The sequence below is a fragment of the Natrix helvetica genome (genome assembly GCF_964273705.1).
Source record: "Natrix helvetica genome assembly, chromosome: 1".
NCBI classification, from domain to species: domain Eukaryota; kingdom Metazoa; phylum Chordata; class Lepidosauria; order Squamata; family Natricidae; genus Natrix; species Natrix helvetica.
The window spans coordinates 98,940,967-98,958,869 of NC_138548.1; the positions used below are offsets into that span (position 1 = coordinate 98,940,967).

Here is a 17,903-nt window from a genome sequence, read left to right on the forward strand (position 1 = left end):
ATGAGAAATTTTCGAGGTGGGGACTAGTTAACAAAGCTCCTCTAGGGGTATGGATCTTGAACAAATTCTGTTCCGGGCTTGCACAGCATATGGCCCATTGGGCAACACATGGCCCACCAAACTGCCCTCTGCAGCCCACCAGTGTTTTTTAAAAACTCAATAAATTCACCACCAGATGTCGCTACAACCAGGAAGGATCTGCTCCTGCTGCCCATAAGAAACTCTGCCAAGCGCCTCCAATGCCTCCAGGCCTCACCGACATCACCAGCTCCAGTGTTGCCAGCGCTCCACTAGCCATCAAACAGCTGATCGACATGCCAGGTATTACTTTGCGGCCTGTGATTATTTTAAAATTATCAGTGTGGCCCTTTTTCATCCACATGTTGTGCAGGCCTGATCTATTCAATACCCAATCTATATTCGCTGGTAAAAGCGAGGTAGTACAACTAGCTCTTGGGATGGTCTGAGGGAGTGCATATTGTAACAAGAACTGGTAATCTCTAGTAACCCTAGAAAGGCTGACATGTCCAACTGATTCAGGTCATTTTCCCCTCTCTTTCTGTCTCAAAATAGATCTACCAGAATTCCACATGTTATTTATACAGTATGGAGGTCAAATAAACATAATCAGCAACAGAGGCGCAAGCACCCTCAAAAAATCTTCATAGCAATAAACTAGATGCATTAGCTTTTGTCATCCCCCGCCCCTTCAAATCTTTTGTATGAGAATAGGAAATTGTGATTTAAATTTTACAAACAAGCTATCACAGAAAAGAATTATCTCAGTTGGGCCTTCTAGTCTATGGAAGGTTCATAGGGAAAAATGTGTCCCTCAAAAGGAGCTTTCTATCTGAAGCTAAGATAGCTTGTTGGCTTTAGAAGTTTAGAAGATCACCAGTGGTGGCAATACTCTCATGGGATGTAAGGAATCATTGTTTATGCTGAAATTTAACTATACTATTTTGTGGTCATAAATTCTAGTCTTACATTATATTTAATTAATTAATTTCTCTACGCCATCTCACCTTAGTGACACTGGGCAATTTAAAAATAATTATATAATTTAAAACTATTGGTAAAATATTTGGATTTCAATTTAGTAGGTAAACTTGAGTTAAGTGACTCTTGAGCATGGATGGAAACAGTTTTAAGCCTGAACTAGCAGAAGAATTTCATGATAACCTTTTGTAATAAGCATATTGAATAAGAAAAAAGCCTTGATAGTTGTTTTCTTGAAAGGATTAATTAATACTATCTCAGCACTGGAGTTTAACCATCAATAGTTTACAGGTAGTTCTCGACTTAGAACAGTTTGTTTAGTGACCATTCGAAGTTACAACAGCACTGAAAAATATGACTAATGACCTTTGCAGCATCCCTTTGATCATGTATTCAAAATTCAGATGCTTGGCAACTGTTCATATTTATGACAGTTGCAGGGTCTCAGGGTCATGTGATCCCCTTTTGCATTCTTCTGACAAGCAAAGTCAATGTGGAAGCCAGATTCACTTAACATCTGAGTTACTAAATTAACACTTGCAATGATGCACTTAAGAACTGTGGCATGAAAGGTCAAAAATTAGAGCAAAATTCACTTAACAAACGTCTCGTTAGCAACATAATTTTTATGGTCAGTTGTGTTTATAAGTCGAGGACAACTTGTATTAGTCCAAAAAAGGGTAACGCCTTTCTTGGGAAAATATACTAATTGTGTAGGTAAAACTACCCCTTATTAAAATTATATGTAAACATCAGAATCACTTAGTTGTATCAAAATATTTATTGAATAATGGCATATATGTTTACTGAACTATATATTATCAATTTTAAAGCATGATAGGTTAGAAATCTGTATTTTGTTTCTCTACTAAGTAAATACAGACATCAGAATGTAATACAAATTTCGGCCAGCATGTTGACTTCTACTCAGTCTGTCATAAAAGTTTCTGATATGTTAGTTTAGCATTTAAAATAACAGCTAGAAAACGTTCTGTCATGTATTCTGATGAGTTGATTAACCAGCCACAAACTAATATTTTGTACAATACACTACTGCAGGGGTGTCAAACTCATGGCCTGCAACCCAGATGTGTCAGGCACTGGCCATGCCCACATCTGGTTTAGCGAAGGGGAAAAATTGTGATATGTCACATGATGATGTGAGTTGGACATCCCTGCACTACTGCAACTCCTTACAGGAGAAGCTAACAACTGCAAACACAACACTTGAATGTAACGGAATGGGACTGTTCGCCTCATACCCTTGGCCACGCCTGTTTCGCCACCGGGGTTGTGCCTCCGGCCATTGGCTACTAACGTTTCTCCTCCGCTGACACACCCCTAGCTGTTTGCCAGGGCTAATAAACTCTAGTCCCTCCATCCCAGTCCCTTTGCCACGGCCCATTCGCCGAAATACCACATACCAACACCATCCTGCTTTGCTTTCCAAATTAGCCATGTTTACTATCTGTAAGATCTGGTGGCGGGTTCCGGAGAAACTGTAGATGTGTGCAAAATTCAGGGAGAAAGGCAGGCACCATTTGTATAAGCAAAGGGGAAAAGGAGAGAGTGGCGCGCGTGTGTATGCAAGCAAGGAGGGAAGAAGGGAGTGCCCTATAAGAGTGCAGAAAGGCATGGAGGAGATGTATCCAAGGGACTTAACAAGTTTCCTTGCTATTTCCCATTGACTTTGCTTGTTTAAAAATGGCAGGGAAGGTCACAAATGGCAATCACATGACTATGAGACATTGCAGCTGATTGTAAGCCTGAGCTGGTTGCCAAGTGCCTGAATTTTTTTCATGTGATTGTAGGATGCTGTAACAACTGGAACTTTAAGGACCAATTATTAGTCCCGTCATTCAGTGCCATCATAACTATGAACAGTTAAGTGAAGGCTACTTCTACATACGTTTGGCAGCATTACAGGGTGGGGGATGGGTGGGCAGATGAATGGAATGAATGAATAAATGAAGACTAACTGGTTCAGTTCAGTCTTTATACCCTTCTTTTTTCCCTCTCTCCCTAGAGAGGTCAGCTTCCAAGTAATTTACACTTGGAAATTTGCAGGTACATATGCCATTAATTTTTGGTGATAAGCATTTTGGAGTCACAGATAGCCTATCCAGGACCTATAAACATGTTATTTGTAATTGCTGGGAACTACATTTCCATTGATCATAGTATATATGATTGTGTGAAAAAACATATTTCATAGAGATTGTTGAAAAATATGTATGAATATGCGATTTCATTATGGTTATATTTGGGGTGTTGTGCACAATCTTAGGCACCATACTTCAGAAAGGACATTGCACAGCTAGAAAGATACAGCAAGTGGTAAGTCAAATGATGAACTCCAATAGAAAGATTTTCAGTTTTTAATAAATCTGTCTATTCACTGGTGTGAAGCATGAACTAGTACAAAATGTGAAGTATGTTAATTTGTTTTAAAGATAAATAAAGTAGGAAGTTGTAAGAAGTATATTAAATCATCATGCAAAAGAAATGAATAGAGTAATTTTATATTAATTCATGAATCTACCCAGAATATTGAAAACATTCCAGAGTGATGACATAAGGGTATTTGTCATCCTCAGAAATATTTTTTTTTCTTCCTCCATAAAGATTATACTAAAAATAACAGTTACATCATTTCAGACATAGTTAAACTATTTAAATTAAAAAGCAAAGGAATCAACCACAACAAAGACTACTTACGCTGCTACCATTTTTGGCTTTTCATGGGAAATTTCTTCACCATGAGTGTCAGATCACATTAGGATGTGAAGCGTAAATTTGAAATATTTAGGAGTTCTATTTTTCAAGATGGCATGAATTAAAGTTTCTGAGTTAACAGCTGCCTTTGGTATTCCTTTTGCAAACCTTTTGAAGGGTCATTTTTATTTGCATGGCACCCAAACATTTTTGAAAATTCAGTTATTGTTACTATATTGTAATAAATGTCCAGAGAAAATAATGAATGGGGTAGATTAATAAATAAAAATCCAGATTGCACCTGTCAGAATTCTTCATATCCTTTTAATACAAAAAAGAGAAGATCACTAATGTGTTTACATGCTAACTGTTAATTAAGAAAAGCATAGCTCAAACATTGAATTCCTCAAATAGTTTATCCAGAAGCAAGATAATATCCAGTAGGCAACTTCCGTGACATGTAACTGAATTAAATTAAAGGATTCGTATTTGAAAAAGGAAGAGGAAGACATAATGTAAAGTTCTTTATGTAGCAGGAACAGAAAGCCTATGTGGCTTGATATTTCAATATTATATGTATGTTTTTGTTATTATTTATATATAAAACTAAGGCAACAAGCCATTGTGCCACTTCTGTTTTCAGAGCACCAGAAATCATATTGGGTTTGCCATTCTGTGAAGCCATAGACATGTGGTCATTGGGCTGTGTGATTGCTGAACTATTCCTTGGATGGCCACTATATCCAGGAGCCCTTGAGTACGATCAGGTAAAAGATACTGCACTGGTGTTATAAGAATATTTATTTTCTGGTATAGACTGGTATAGAGTTAGACTGAATTGAATAAAGAGTTCTCATTTATATACAGGTGAATAATGTAATTTGAAAAGCAAAATTATGACACGTAGCTATTGTATAACTTAAACATATAAAATATACCTTTAGTTTATATCAGTGCCACTGATTGTACATCTCCATATCATTCCAGGCTGCAAGGATAGAAAGATCTGTAGCTATGTGTTTTTTAATTATGTCAGTAGTATTATTTAGCCAATTTATATAGCCACCCATCTCACAAAAAGTGGCTCTGGAGAACTTACAAGAATAATAATTAAAACCATATCACAATATAAAAGCACGTCACAATTTTTTTTATTTAAACTATTAAAGGTTGCAGGAACTGGGTATGTCTAGTTTAATGAAAAGAAGGACTAGGGGAGACATGATAGCAGTGTTCCAATATCTCAGGGGTTGCCACAAAGAAGAAGGAGTCAAGATATTCTCCAAAGCACCTGAGGGTAGAACAAGAAGCAATGGGTGGAAACTAATCAAGGAGAGAAGCAACTTAAAACTGAGGAGAAGTTTCCTGACAGTTAGAACAATTAATCAGTGGAACAGCTTGCCTCCAGAAGTTGTGAATGTCCCAACACTGGAAGTCTTTAAGAAGATGTTGGATAGCTATTTGTCTGAAACGGTATAGGGTTTCCTGCCTAGTCAGGGGGTTGGACTAGAAGTCCTCCAAGATCCCTTCCAACTCTGGTATTGTATTGTATTGTATTGTATTGTATTGTATTTATAAAGCTGCCCATCTTATAACCAATTCTGGGCGGCTCCCAATCACAACTTAAAACAACAAACAAAACTAAATTGAAAGTAAACACATTTTAAAAAATTAAAAAAAACCCAAAACCTGGCACCAAGCCATACTTCTGATATGTAAGTTTCTAATCTTATCCCATTGCTTGGGGTGGGGGGGAAAGTCAGGTCTTCAAAGCTTTTACGGATTACTTAGGAGGATGGAGGCAGAATATTCCATAGGGATCAGCATTTTGATTTGCACCTGGAAAGAAAGGAAGGTGGTGCAGCTCACGCAACATAGGTATAATATGGAAAAATCTGGAGGCCCCATTATTGTGCACATTGCTTCATTCTGGGTCAGTTCAAGTGGCAGTTCATGGCAGCTCCGCATAGAGCGCATTGCAGTAATCCAAACAGGAGGTGATCATAGCATGACTGACCACATGAGCAAGACCTCCAGGTCCAGAAAAGGACACTATTGGTGCACTAAACGAATATGTGCAACATCCCCTCCCCTAGCAGTTATATGTAGATGTTAAAAAGAAGGGGTGAAATTCTTGAGCCATGGGACACCCCATATTGCAAGGGGCTATAGCCTTCCACCTATAGAGGAAGGAGGAGAACCACTGTAACACAGGGCCTTCTGTTCCCAACCCCCAAAGCCAGTACACAAGGCTACTATGGTCAATGATATCGAAAGCCTCTGAGAGGTCTAGAAGGACCAGAATGGTCACACCACCTCCATCCTGAGTTCTCCAGAGATCATCAAGTGTGACCAATATCATTTCAGTGCTGTGCCCTGGCCTGAATCCAGATTGAAAAGAATCCAGATAATGTGCTTCGTCCAGGGCCCTTTGTAGTGTGTGCCAATAACTCTTTCAACAACTTCCCTAAAAAGGGAAGATTGGAGACTGAATGTCCAAAGTTGTGAGGTTCATGGATGGCCTCTTGGGAAGAGGGTGCACTTCCACCTCCTTTATGACAGGTGGCACCATTCCCTTCCTGTAAAGAGGCAATGATCACTGTCTGGACTCAACCACATGCCATTTCGCAGATGGGGCATGGATCTAGAAACATGACTGAGCTTACAATCCCAAGGAACGTCTCACCTTCCTCAAGAGCAACTGCCTCTTACTCCTCCCAGATAACAAGGGTCAGGCTCTCACCTCTCTAAAATATGTCAGATTTCAGATATTTCAAAATTGTTGAAGTGTTTAGTTAAAACAATCCTGGATACTGCCTCTGTTTAAATTAAAGATTAATGTCTGCTTAAATAAAATGCAACATTCAAATATTCTGTTACAGCCTGGATTTGATCCATCTTTGTTGTGATATTCTATAATTATATTACGTACAGTGAAGTGCTTGTTTAGGTTCTAAAATTGATAGGTGTGTGCATTGTTGAAAAAAGTGCTGTGATACTTTTATCTCTATAGATTCGCTACATTTCACAAACACAAGGATTGCCTGTGGAGCAATTGTTGAATCTTGGAACGAAGACCACACGATTTTTCTGTAGAGAAAAAGATGCACCCTATTCTGGTTGGAGATTAAAGGTAGTGATAGTCCTCATGAGAACAAGTTCCTGTGTTCTATGCTTTTGGCTATGTATTTTGGAAATAATTTACCAAGCCATACAAGAGATACTTTGTCACTATTCTCTCTGAAATGTCTGCCCTTTCTGGATAATGATTTGGAAAACACAATTTTGCTGTGGATTGTTTGATTTGTTTCCCAACAATGAACATTGGGATTCAAGCAGAAGTAATGTTCAGTTGAATTTATATACAATAGCAATTGGATGCAGCTTTAGTGCCATTATTTGGTTCAAAACATCCTGGACACTGTATAACAATATAACTTGTACTTGTAAAGAAAATTATTTTTCAAACAACATAAAGGCTTCAAGGCTTATAAAAGCAGCAGATTATCAAGAAAATGTAAGTCTTATATGGGTGTATAAAGAGGGATTCTTTTAATTTATGAAGCAGCAGGACTCTGCTTCAGTAATTAACCTCCAGAATTGACTACTACAATGCACTCTACATGTTGCTGCCTTTGAAGACTATCTGAAGCTACATTGGTGCAAAATGTACTGGCTTGTTTATTGACCAGTAAAATACACCTTCAATTTTGTGTTTGCTGCAGTGGTTTCTGGTAAGCTTCTAAATATATATATATCAAAGTGCTAATGTTAACCTATGAAGCCCAGATGCTTCCAGTATTGCCTACTTCGGTTAGAAGTGACTTGTCTAATTTGCATCTCCCAAAAATCAGGATGTTAAAGGTTTGTTTCTCCACCTCTATTAAATGTCTTTTCCTCTGGAAGTTTAGTTGGCATTCACCTGTATTGACTTAGAAGAGTAATTAAGATGGAGCTTTTTGGAGTATCTGTTTGAATGGGAATGCCAGGTGGATTGTTGATTTTGTACTGTGATGGTATCTTATGTTATAATGGTTAATTTTATATTATGAATTTTGTGCATTTTATTTATTTAAGTGGTTGATTGTTTTTATAGATTTTATAAACTTCTGGAGCCTTAGAGTCATCAATACAAAGTTTTTCATTCTTCTAAATAAAGTTTTCCATTGTGAAAAGCTTTTTCGATGTTATATATATCCATTTATTATGAAGGAGACAGAGACTGAGTTTTGATTTATTCAAGAAAGAACATTAGGAAATAGCATACTGTGGAGTTAACACTGAACTGAAAGATAATGCCGTGTTCAAAAATCTTATAACTAATGGACCTTCCATTAGGAGACCTTATCAATAGAGGCAGTCCTCAACTTAAAACTACAATTGGGAAATATTTCTGGTCATAAGTTGTTATGGTGATGAGGCATCCACCTGATTGGATCTGATTTTATGACATATTTTGCAGCAATCATTAAGCGAATCACCATAGTCATTAGCTAATTTGAGTTTGTTAACCAAACTAGTCATAAATGTGAACCCATTAGTTTTTGAATGGGCATTTTTTTGTTTGCCAAAAACTGGCAAAAATGCCAGAAATGTGCAAAAGAGTCACAAGTTGTGGTTATGTGACCATAGGATGTTGCAACCAGTCATAAAGGTGAGCCCATTGTCAAGCACCCAAAATGTGGGTTACATGACACCTGAAATTAATGGAGCACTTTTTATATTTGGAAATGTCCATATTTTTTCAATAGTAAAAAGATGGCATAGTACTGTAATCTCTACTGTTCGGTTTTCTGCCCTGAACACTAGTATATTAAGAATAATATATGCATCTTTCCCCTACCTTCACATTTCTGAAGACACTGGAAGAACATGAAGGTGAAACAGGTATGAAATCCAAAGAAGCCCGGAAATACATTTTCAACTGTTTGGATGATATAGTGCATGTGAGTACATGTGTATACATTGAAATATTTTGTATCAAGAGCCTTTTACCTCTTATTTATTGTGTAGTAAATGTTCTCTGTTCACTTTCAAAGTTCTCCCTTTTGTTTTATCTGGAGCTTTGCTTACAGGGGGCACTTTGAATAGCATGATATCCAGATTTATGTATTCATCTGCATGTTCTATCACTGCATGTGAAATTAATGGAATTTTTTAAAAGTAATTCGGTTTGCCTCTTGCCTCAGTCCCATCCCATATTGTTAATAATGTATAAAAATTCCATGCCTCCCAAGAATTTTGAAAATCTAGATGTGAAAAGTTATTTCTTTGCCATTTTTAGCATCCTTTGTTTTATAGTGTGAATTATCCTTTGTTATAATACCATTAAACTAATATAAACTAACATTAAAGTGGGGCTGGTCTTTAATCTGGCACTTGAAGAACACTTGTTTCTTTATTATGCCTGTTTATACCTGTGATACTTTCAAGTTATTTTGTTATTAGCAGTTCCTATATTTCTTTCACCACTGCTGTTTATCACTCTTCTGAATAACAGTAGGTTATCTTACAGTATATAACAGTGTAACAGTAGGTTATATTTCCTACTGTAATATAACTAATTGAACTTGATCCAATTCACCATATTGAAATCTGAAAGCCTCCCTACTATATTGGGTGACTTTCAGCCAGTTGCACTCTCTTCCCAGTTTACTTCCCAAAGTGTTGTTCAAGGGAGTAAAAATTCAAGGGAGACCTTGAATTTCTGGAGAAAAGGTGAGATATAAACGCTGTAATACAATGTAGAATGAAATCTTTCTGGATTTAATTCATATTCATAGAACTTGCTACTGGTGATCTCGTAGTTCTATTATAGGATGCTGTTTTATTCATATTTATTTGGAAAACAACCTGAAACAAACTTTTGCATCTAATTGTTCAATGCTAGGTGAACATGGTGATGGATCTAGAAGGAAGTGATCTTTTGGCAGAGAAAGCGGACAGAAGAGAGTTTGTCAGCCTTTTAAAGAAAATGCTGTTGATTGATGCTAACTTGAGAATCACTCCGGTTGACACACTGAGCCATCCTTTCGTTACCATGAAGCACCTCCTTGATTTTCCTCACAGCAACCAGTATGTCCCATAAGACACTTTTCATAATGATCCTGGTTGAGCCTTTTTCACTGGGTACCATGATGTGTTGCGTATGATCTGTGGTGTTGGGCTCTGGAAAACCTTCTCCTGACAATGGTCGCTTCCAGTATATGAGTGTTCATTTCACGATGATGCGGCTGAGGCAGATTTCAGACGGCTGATAAGGGCATGAATATTAGAAGTGTTCGGGTTTTTTACTCTATTGTGTATTTTGTACAACTGCACATGATCAAAATTGCTGTCTTATCCCTTGTTGCCTTAATGTGCTCATTTATAATGCATATGCAGTTGTGTGTACAGAGTAAAATACTAGTATAGGGAGAAATCATAATTTTCTAACAGTGTAGAGTGGGAAAGCAAGATGCCTTTTAAACATATGCACTGTTTGCATCACTTCAGGACCTCGGTAGTCATTGGCATATGAAATCTAATCGCTGTGGTATAGTCAGTACCACAGTGAGTATGTACTTTAGCTACTTCTAAAAAACTCAGTTTGACTCTAGGATATGGAGTACTTCAGTCTTTCTGACAATTCTTTTCTCCTTCTCTCATTAATAGTGCGGCATCGTCTTTTCATATCATGGATGTTTGCAAGTACCGATCAAATTCATATGAGATAAGCAATTGCAATAAAACAATACATTTGGCACCAGTTGCTGCAAGCAACGCACTAGGTCTGATGCCTAATTTCACCAAGATTGGCGCAGTACAGAACCAGGTAAGTATTTCTAATTTGACAAAAGCTTTTCTTTCTCCCCTTATCTCTTTCTGAAACTTTAGAAGGGGGCACCTTTGTAATAGAGTCATCGCAGTAGTAGAAAAAGAAAGATATGAATCTGCAGATTCATTGCAGGGTTGGATAGTGTGGGTATAGGGTGTTTTATGCAATTTAACTTTCATTATAGTTTGAATTGAATTGTAAATTAAACGTTAGAAAAATCAGCACTGGCATGATCCATTCATCTGATGCAAGCTCTTACCTACAGAAAGATAACCCTGATAAATATGTCAGTGTCTTCATTCATTTCGTGCAAAATATTGACTACGTTTTGAGATGCATAGGGAAACAGGAAATGCAAGCGCTTCATTATTCCCAGGCTTATTTGTATTACCTTAAATAGAATGTTCACGTTTCCTCCTTGAGAGATCTGTATGTGACAGGTCTCATAGTAATCATGCAGGTTTTCCTTTGGGTGAAGATGAGGAAGTCTATTACATGCTGCTTGCAGCCATAAGCATTATTGTTTGCCATGCCTGAACTTCCATGGACGTTTACATGGTTGAAAATATAAATAGTTGAGAATCCACAAGGGATTACATTTTAGGATTTATCCTTCTGTGTTGGCTTCTTACTTTGATCCCTTACTCAAGAAGGAGGAGGGCTGCACTGATGGCCCTTCCTTTCACTCTAATCTGAAGCAATAACTAAGCTCAGTAATTTCATTTGTTTTCTAGAACAGGAGTTTTCATACTTTTGGAGTATAAAAAACCCTCCCCTTCCTCCCCCCCCCCAGCAAGAAGTAAAAAGGAACTTGTGTTGTTGTAATGCAATTATGCAAACGTAGATATTAAAATGGTTTGAAGTCCACAAAAATGAACCTCCCAATTACTGTCCCAGAAAATTGTTCCACTTAATCAGAAGAATAAAAACTAAACTATTTATTCTGTATGCAAAAATTATCTTTTCCGTTTCTCTGGAAGGTTAATGTTTTAACCAAAGAAATATGTGTTTAATGATAGAGGTATACGGATAGTTATCACTTACTGATAGTAATTGGGAGCAGGGACCATGGCATTAAGCAACACGGTCTTAAGGCGAGGTGCCATATGACAGTACCAACCTACGACTGCAATTCTGATTGCTGTCATTAGGTGAATCCTAGGCAGTTCCCACATCCCACAGTCAACTACCAACTTCCCCATTGATTTTGCTTGTTGGAAACTGGCAGTGAATGTCACAAATGGTGATTGTGGGACCACCGGAGCGCTGAAGCAGCTGCAACTATTTGGACCTATTTTAAATCTGTCTTGTTCAGCACCGTTGAAACTTTGAACTGTCACTGAATGAGTGGACAATAAGCAAGGACAACCTATAACTTTTCCTTAAAAATTGCTGTGGATGATCTTGACTGCATTTGAATGTGGGGTGGGAGGAAAGTAATCTCATAGAACCCCACAACCCTAGGTTTCTGAAGCAATGCTGGTCTAGAACTTCTCTTGGAAAACATTTTACAAAAACCAAGCCAATCACAATTGAAGCTGTACACTCTAAAATGTTTTATTATAGTGCCCTCCTGTGGTCAAATGCTGTTTTTGCTGGTTTGTGCTAAGTATCAAGTTGAATTTCATGTATGGTGTTTGTTTCCCACTATCCTAGCAGGAACATTATATAATCCTAAAGTAATTGTGGTAAACCAAGCATAAACCTATTTATATGACTTATTTATATGATTTTGTTTTGTTTTCAGCAAAATACCGTACATTTTAGCTTAGCCTTAAAAGTGTAACAGCCTGTTTGCTGATTTTTAACATACTTATTGTTTCAGACATTAGCTGCAACAGCGCATGCAGTTATGCATCCTGGAATACCCTTACAGGCAGGAACTGCTCAGTTTGGTTGCAGTGATGCTTTTCATCAAACATTGATTATATGCCCCCCTGCTGTCCAAGGTTTGACCTAATTTTTAATATATATTTTTTTAAAAAATAATTTAAATAATTTTATCATTGAAATACACAGGCATATGCTCTCACTGGTAGGCTCATCTTGCTCTGGGTTTTTTTGAGGGGTGGTGGTGGTGGTGGTGGAGTGGAAAGATCTAGTTTTAGTAGCAGGTTTTAGTCCGCCTTTTGGCCTGGAAGCTAAGTGACACTGGGGCAGTCATTACCTCTCAGCCCCACCTACCTCAAAGAGTTGCTGTTGTGAGGACAAATGGAGGAGAGAGCAATATATATGCTGTTTTGAAATCCTAGATGAAAGGCTTCCCCCTTCCCTTTTATCAGCAGGGTGACTTGCATCTCCTGCCTTCTGCAAATGTAACAAGCCCCACACTCCTGGAGAGTGCCCTTAAAATCCAAGTCTCTGATGGCCATGATTATAAACTCTTGAGAAATAACTTCATTGCTTTCCATTATTGGTTCTAGCTTTATTTCTGGTGGAGTGTGGCGGGGGAGGATGAAGTTTATTCAAAACAGCTTCAGATTCAGTATTTCTGTTAGTGCTGTTTACACACTGTGCACGTATATCGATGATCAGTGTTATAGGAAGACTGGTGGTAACAAGTTCCTCCTCGAGATTTAAAAATAATATTTCATTAATACCAATATAAAGCATTTTTAGTGGTCATTTAAATACATTTATGTGCTCTGGAGGAATCAAAACTTGAATACTACTTGCTTGCCATTTCAGCTAAGCTGATAGAACCCTTTGTTATTTCATATCTTTTTTAAAAAAATAATGAGCTATAAAACTTACAGAAAGAACCCCTTTGGGAAATTGGTTAAATGTGTTCTTCAATCCCAGAGGAATGCACAAGATGGTGACAATGATAACAATGTACGGTGATGCCACTGCCTATTGGAATTTGAAGGCTGTGTCTTGATTGACACTCAGTGGGTTGCTCATGAACTTAGATTAATTGTGCACCTGTTGGTACTTGTTGCTTGTGCGTGACAGAGGTTGTTGAGTCATATTTTATGAGAATCTTGGTCTTTTTGACTCCTCTGTCAAAGTATGCCCTATGCATCTTTATCATTGATGCTATGGTGCTAAAGTGGTACCGACTTGGTGAAACTTCAATTACTGCTACATTTAAGTAGTATTGCTGCCTGCTAGAACTTGCGGCTTTCTATTTGCTGGCTGCTTAATCACAGAACTAAAAAGGGTATCACTGATGAGTGAATGGTTTATTTGATACAGCCAACACTGTTCTATAATTTGCAGCCTTATATCTCTTTCTGTTGCTAGGTGTTAAGCTCTACTTCAGTTTAGTATTTCAGGATTGCTTAATTTGCATTTTAACCATGGCATATATTACTGATGCCTCCATCTGATTAAACCAACATAGAGACAGGTAACCTCTTGGTGGCTGCTTATTTTCTGACAAACTATGCCTCCTGGAAACTTTGATTTTCCTTGTTCAGTTAAGATAGCTCAGCATCCTCAGATCAGAGATGGATGACATGGAGGAAGGTTCTTGATTGCTAAATTATGATTCAGTAAGAAGGTTGGAGCCAAATAAAATGTACTGAGAGAACGGAATACATGACTCACAACCCCATATGACTTCTTTATAAGTAGGAAGCAATTTCTGAGTAAAGATCTAAAACTCTTTTCTTCTTTCTGCTTCCTGTTATTCTTTTTCTCAAACTACTCATAGCCAAACTTAAGGGAGTGGAAAACCTGCCTCTGATTTGAATGTGTCTCAAAAAGTAGATGCAGATAGGCCTTGACTTGACAGCTGTTTGCTTAATGGTAGTTCAAATTAATGATGTCTTTGGAAAGGATGCTTTATGGCTTGTAAAGCACTTCTGATTGTTGCAAAATGGTGCATATCATAGTCATGTCATCACAAAAATCTGGTTGCTTGGTAACCTGTTTACACAACCAGTATGCCAAGCGCCTTGTGATCATGTGATCATCATTTGCAATCTTTTCTGTCACTTTCCCCAGAAAGTCAGTGGGGAAGGTTACAAGCCTGTGCCACCTGCTGAGAGAAGTCCCCGTCATATCTGGGGACTGACTGAAAGAATTTCAACTTAGGTCCTTATTGGTTTGATGAAACCTGTGCGTGAACGTCTCTCTCCATTCAGGGGCTGAAAATCTTTCTTGGATTTCGGCAGGGAGGGTTTCAACTCCTCTGAGTGGAGACATATTCTCACACAGCTTGTTGCAGGCGTTCCAGGGTCTCTCCCACCCCATTGAGGTATCCTGTGCTATTACCTTGGACCCCATCCATTTAACAACCCACAAAATTGCTTAACCACAACCAAGAGTGCTGAGATTGTGGTTGTTAAGACAAGCGGTGACATGATGTCTCGCTTAACAACCGCTTTGCTCAATGACCAAGATTCCAATAGTGGTAATAAGTCATGGGCAACCTGTATAGTTTACATTTGGGAGAGGATGGGGGAAGAAAAAGTTCTTCCTTCAGAGTTGATTCCACTCAGTGTTGCTGCAGGGAAAATCTATGCCTTGCTCTGTGAAGTGCCTCAGGATTTGGTTCTCCTTCCATTCCTATTTAATAACTGTATAATACTGTTGGGTAAAGGAATTAAGTATAATTAGAGTGCTAAATATACCCAGGTACACAGTATATATCAACCCCTGGGTGAATAAGTGATGCTGTTGAGGTTCTGTCCCAATGTCTGTAAGGTGTGGAGATGAACAGGGTTGGCTCAATCCAAGTTATGACTGGGAGCCTTAAAGTACACCGGATCTGGAGACTTTCTGTCTTTATTTTGCATAGAATTGCACTTCACCAAGGAGCATGATTTGAGGTCCTCCTAGATCAGCAATGGCGAACCTTTTTTGGCTCACGTGCCACAAGTGGGGGGAGCGCAGGGGGGGCCGTGTGCGGGCGTGCCGCACCCATAATGCAACGCACCCCCCCCAGTGCGCATGCACACAACACGCGACCCCCCCCATTTTTACATGCTTTTTTTGCACTCCCCAGGCTCCAGAGGCTTCATAGGAGCCTGGGGAGGGCGAAAAGAGCCTCCCCCGCCCCCCGGAGGCCCTCCGGAGGCTTCAAGGACCGTCCGGAGGCTTCCCTGAAGCCTTCGGAACGCTTAAAACCACCCTCTGAGCAAACCAGAAGTGACTTCCGGGTTGCTCGGAGGGTGGTTTTAAGCGTTCCGAAGGCTTCAGGGAAGCCTCCGGATGGTCCCTGAAGCCTCCGGGGGGGGGGGGAGGCTCTTTTCGCCCTCCCCAGGCTCCTATAAAGCCTCTGGAGCCTGGGGAGGGCGAAAAATAGCTTTTAAAAAGGTGAACTCAGCAGGCCAGCGCACGCATGCGCGCTGGCCAGCTGACAGGGAGCACCTCGCATGCTCTGACAAATGGCTCCGCGTGCCACTTGTGGCACGCGTGCCATAGGTTCGCCATCACTGTCCTAGATTTATGACCTGCCTGAAGACAACTTTGGCTCTTCAGAGGGTCTTTCAACAAATCCATTTTGTGAACCAGTTTTGTCTATTTCTTTACTGGGAGGCCTTGTTTACAGCCACTTATGCCTTGGTCACCTCCTTCAATGAAGTTTACATGGTGCTGTCCTTGAAGGCCTCTCAGCAGCCAAGCTAGTCCAGAATGTAGTAGTGCAGGTAGTTATTACTACATAATGAGCTGTATTGTTTGCCACTTGGTTTCCAGGTGCTATTCAAGGTACTGTTTATCACTTTTAAAGCCATTCCTGGCCAGGTCTATTTATTTGCAGGACTGCTTCTCTCCATTTACTTAAGCCTGTCTGATATAAGTTCTGAAAAGATTGCCATGTTCTAGGTGCCATCACGTAAGCAGTATCATCTTGGTTGAGTGAGGATTTGTGCCTTCTCTGTCCTCGTGTTTGCCCTATGGAACAGCAATCACTTTTAAGACAGGGCTGTCAAACTCCCGGCCCATGGGCCAGATGTATCACACATTCGCCACACCTATGCCCGGTTTACCAAAGCGGGAAAAAGTCCCCATTTGTCACATGATGACGTGAGTTTGACACCCTGCTCTAAGATCTAGATCAGGCAGTTCTTGCGTGCCTTCTGTAAGACTGGGAACACCGTTTTTTTTCCCCACCAGGCATTGGACCAGGAGATTTTGTGACCTTATCTTGATTGATTCTTTTTATTTTTTTCAAGTGCTTCTGACACAACATATTTATTATTTTGTATTATATTTTATTTTGTAATTGCCATTTGTTGTTTTTCATTGTGTTCATGTGCCTGAATCACATGTTAAATGGGCAGCTCTGTAAATTATATTCGACTCTCATATAAACATTAATTTTGTTTCCTTATTATTTTGTATCATTATTAAGCATTATTCTTGTCTGAATTAGGGATTCCTGCTAATCATGGGAAGACCAATGGGTACTCTGTGAGAGTAGATAATGCAGTGCCATTGGTAACACAGGCCCCAACCTTACTCCAAATAAGAGGAGTCCTCTCTCAGGTATGTCAATTACTGCAGATTTTGCATTTTCAGAACTGCACATATTACTTGATGCTGTTGTTTAATTTTTTAAGTAACGTCCATTTGTTCTGCACATAGAAAATTAAACTAATTTTTTTCACATGCACATTAAAAAAAACTCGGTTATAAAAACTGAAACATTTTACTGAAAACTTTAGAAACTTTCATTCATTTTACTCCTGACAATACCAAGATCCAGCTTCATATCTTTTTTGTGTTTATAACAGACATGGTCTAATAGAAGTCAGCAACTATTGTTTCCTACATGGCAACACATAACTTCTGTGGCTCCTGCTACAACACTGGCTTCTGAGTCTGTGGCTGGCCCACAGAGGCTTGGAGAATGGGGGTATGTTGAAGTAGTATGCTTTGTTTTATATAATTCTTGTTTAAAGACACCACTTTCGAATAATGCTTTATTTTCTCTGTCCTACCCAGGAAGATGATTCCTCATGGTAACCATTATAACTCAATGATGACCCAGCCATTCTTAACCAATCAAATAACTTTATCTGTTCCTCAGCCAATCAGTGTGGGCATTGCACATATAGTTTGGCCTCAACCCACACCTACCAAGAGAAATAAAGCGAGGTTAGTATTTAATATGATTTGTGGTTGGTTTAGATGTTACCATATTTTCAGAATCCCTTTAAAAAGGGGGTAGTGTATTAGAAATATTTCATTCTCATCAAGTTGTTATGCAATAGCTAAATGTTTGTTTAGAACTTTGGTGACTTTAAAAATTAAATATTGTAATATAATACAAATTTGTTCGGAACCCATTGATTAAAACCAAGGGAAGCAAGCCAACTCTCTTCCCTTGAAAACTGTAGAATTTTGCTGTCCTCTGATTTTATCTTTTCTTTTCACAGTGGCTTCAACTGTGTCTGGGGCAGAAATATACTTTGGTTGG

At 38.8% G+C, this 17,903-nt stretch overlaps 1 protein-coding gene across 3 annotated transcripts in view; it reads left to right on the plus strand.

The window, feature by feature from the left end:
• Nucleotides 1-17,903, plus strand: part of HIPK3 (homeodomain interacting protein kinase 3) — a 62,347-nt gene that overhangs the window by 34,413 nt on the left and 10,031 nt on the right. For all 3 annotated transcript variants that reach the window (XM_081937928.1, XM_081937929.1, XM_081937927.1), the window contains exons 3-11: nucleotides 4,358-4,481; nucleotides 6,728-6,847; nucleotides 8,574-8,660; nucleotides 9,605-9,789; nucleotides 10,369-10,528; nucleotides 12,357-12,480; nucleotides 16,857-16,969; nucleotides 17,218-17,339; nucleotides 17,429-17,581. In XM_081937928.1, coding sequence (XP_081794054.1) covers nucleotides 4,358-4,481; nucleotides 6,728-6,847; nucleotides 8,574-8,660; nucleotides 9,605-9,789; nucleotides 10,369-10,528; nucleotides 12,357-12,480; nucleotides 16,857-16,969; nucleotides 17,218-17,339; nucleotides 17,429-17,581 — 1,188 coding nt within the window. The remainder of the gene's footprint in view (nucleotides 1-4,357; nucleotides 4,482-6,727; nucleotides 6,848-8,573; nucleotides 8,661-9,604; nucleotides 9,790-10,368; nucleotides 10,529-12,356; nucleotides 12,481-16,856; nucleotides 16,970-17,217; nucleotides 17,340-17,428; nucleotides 17,582-17,903) is intronic.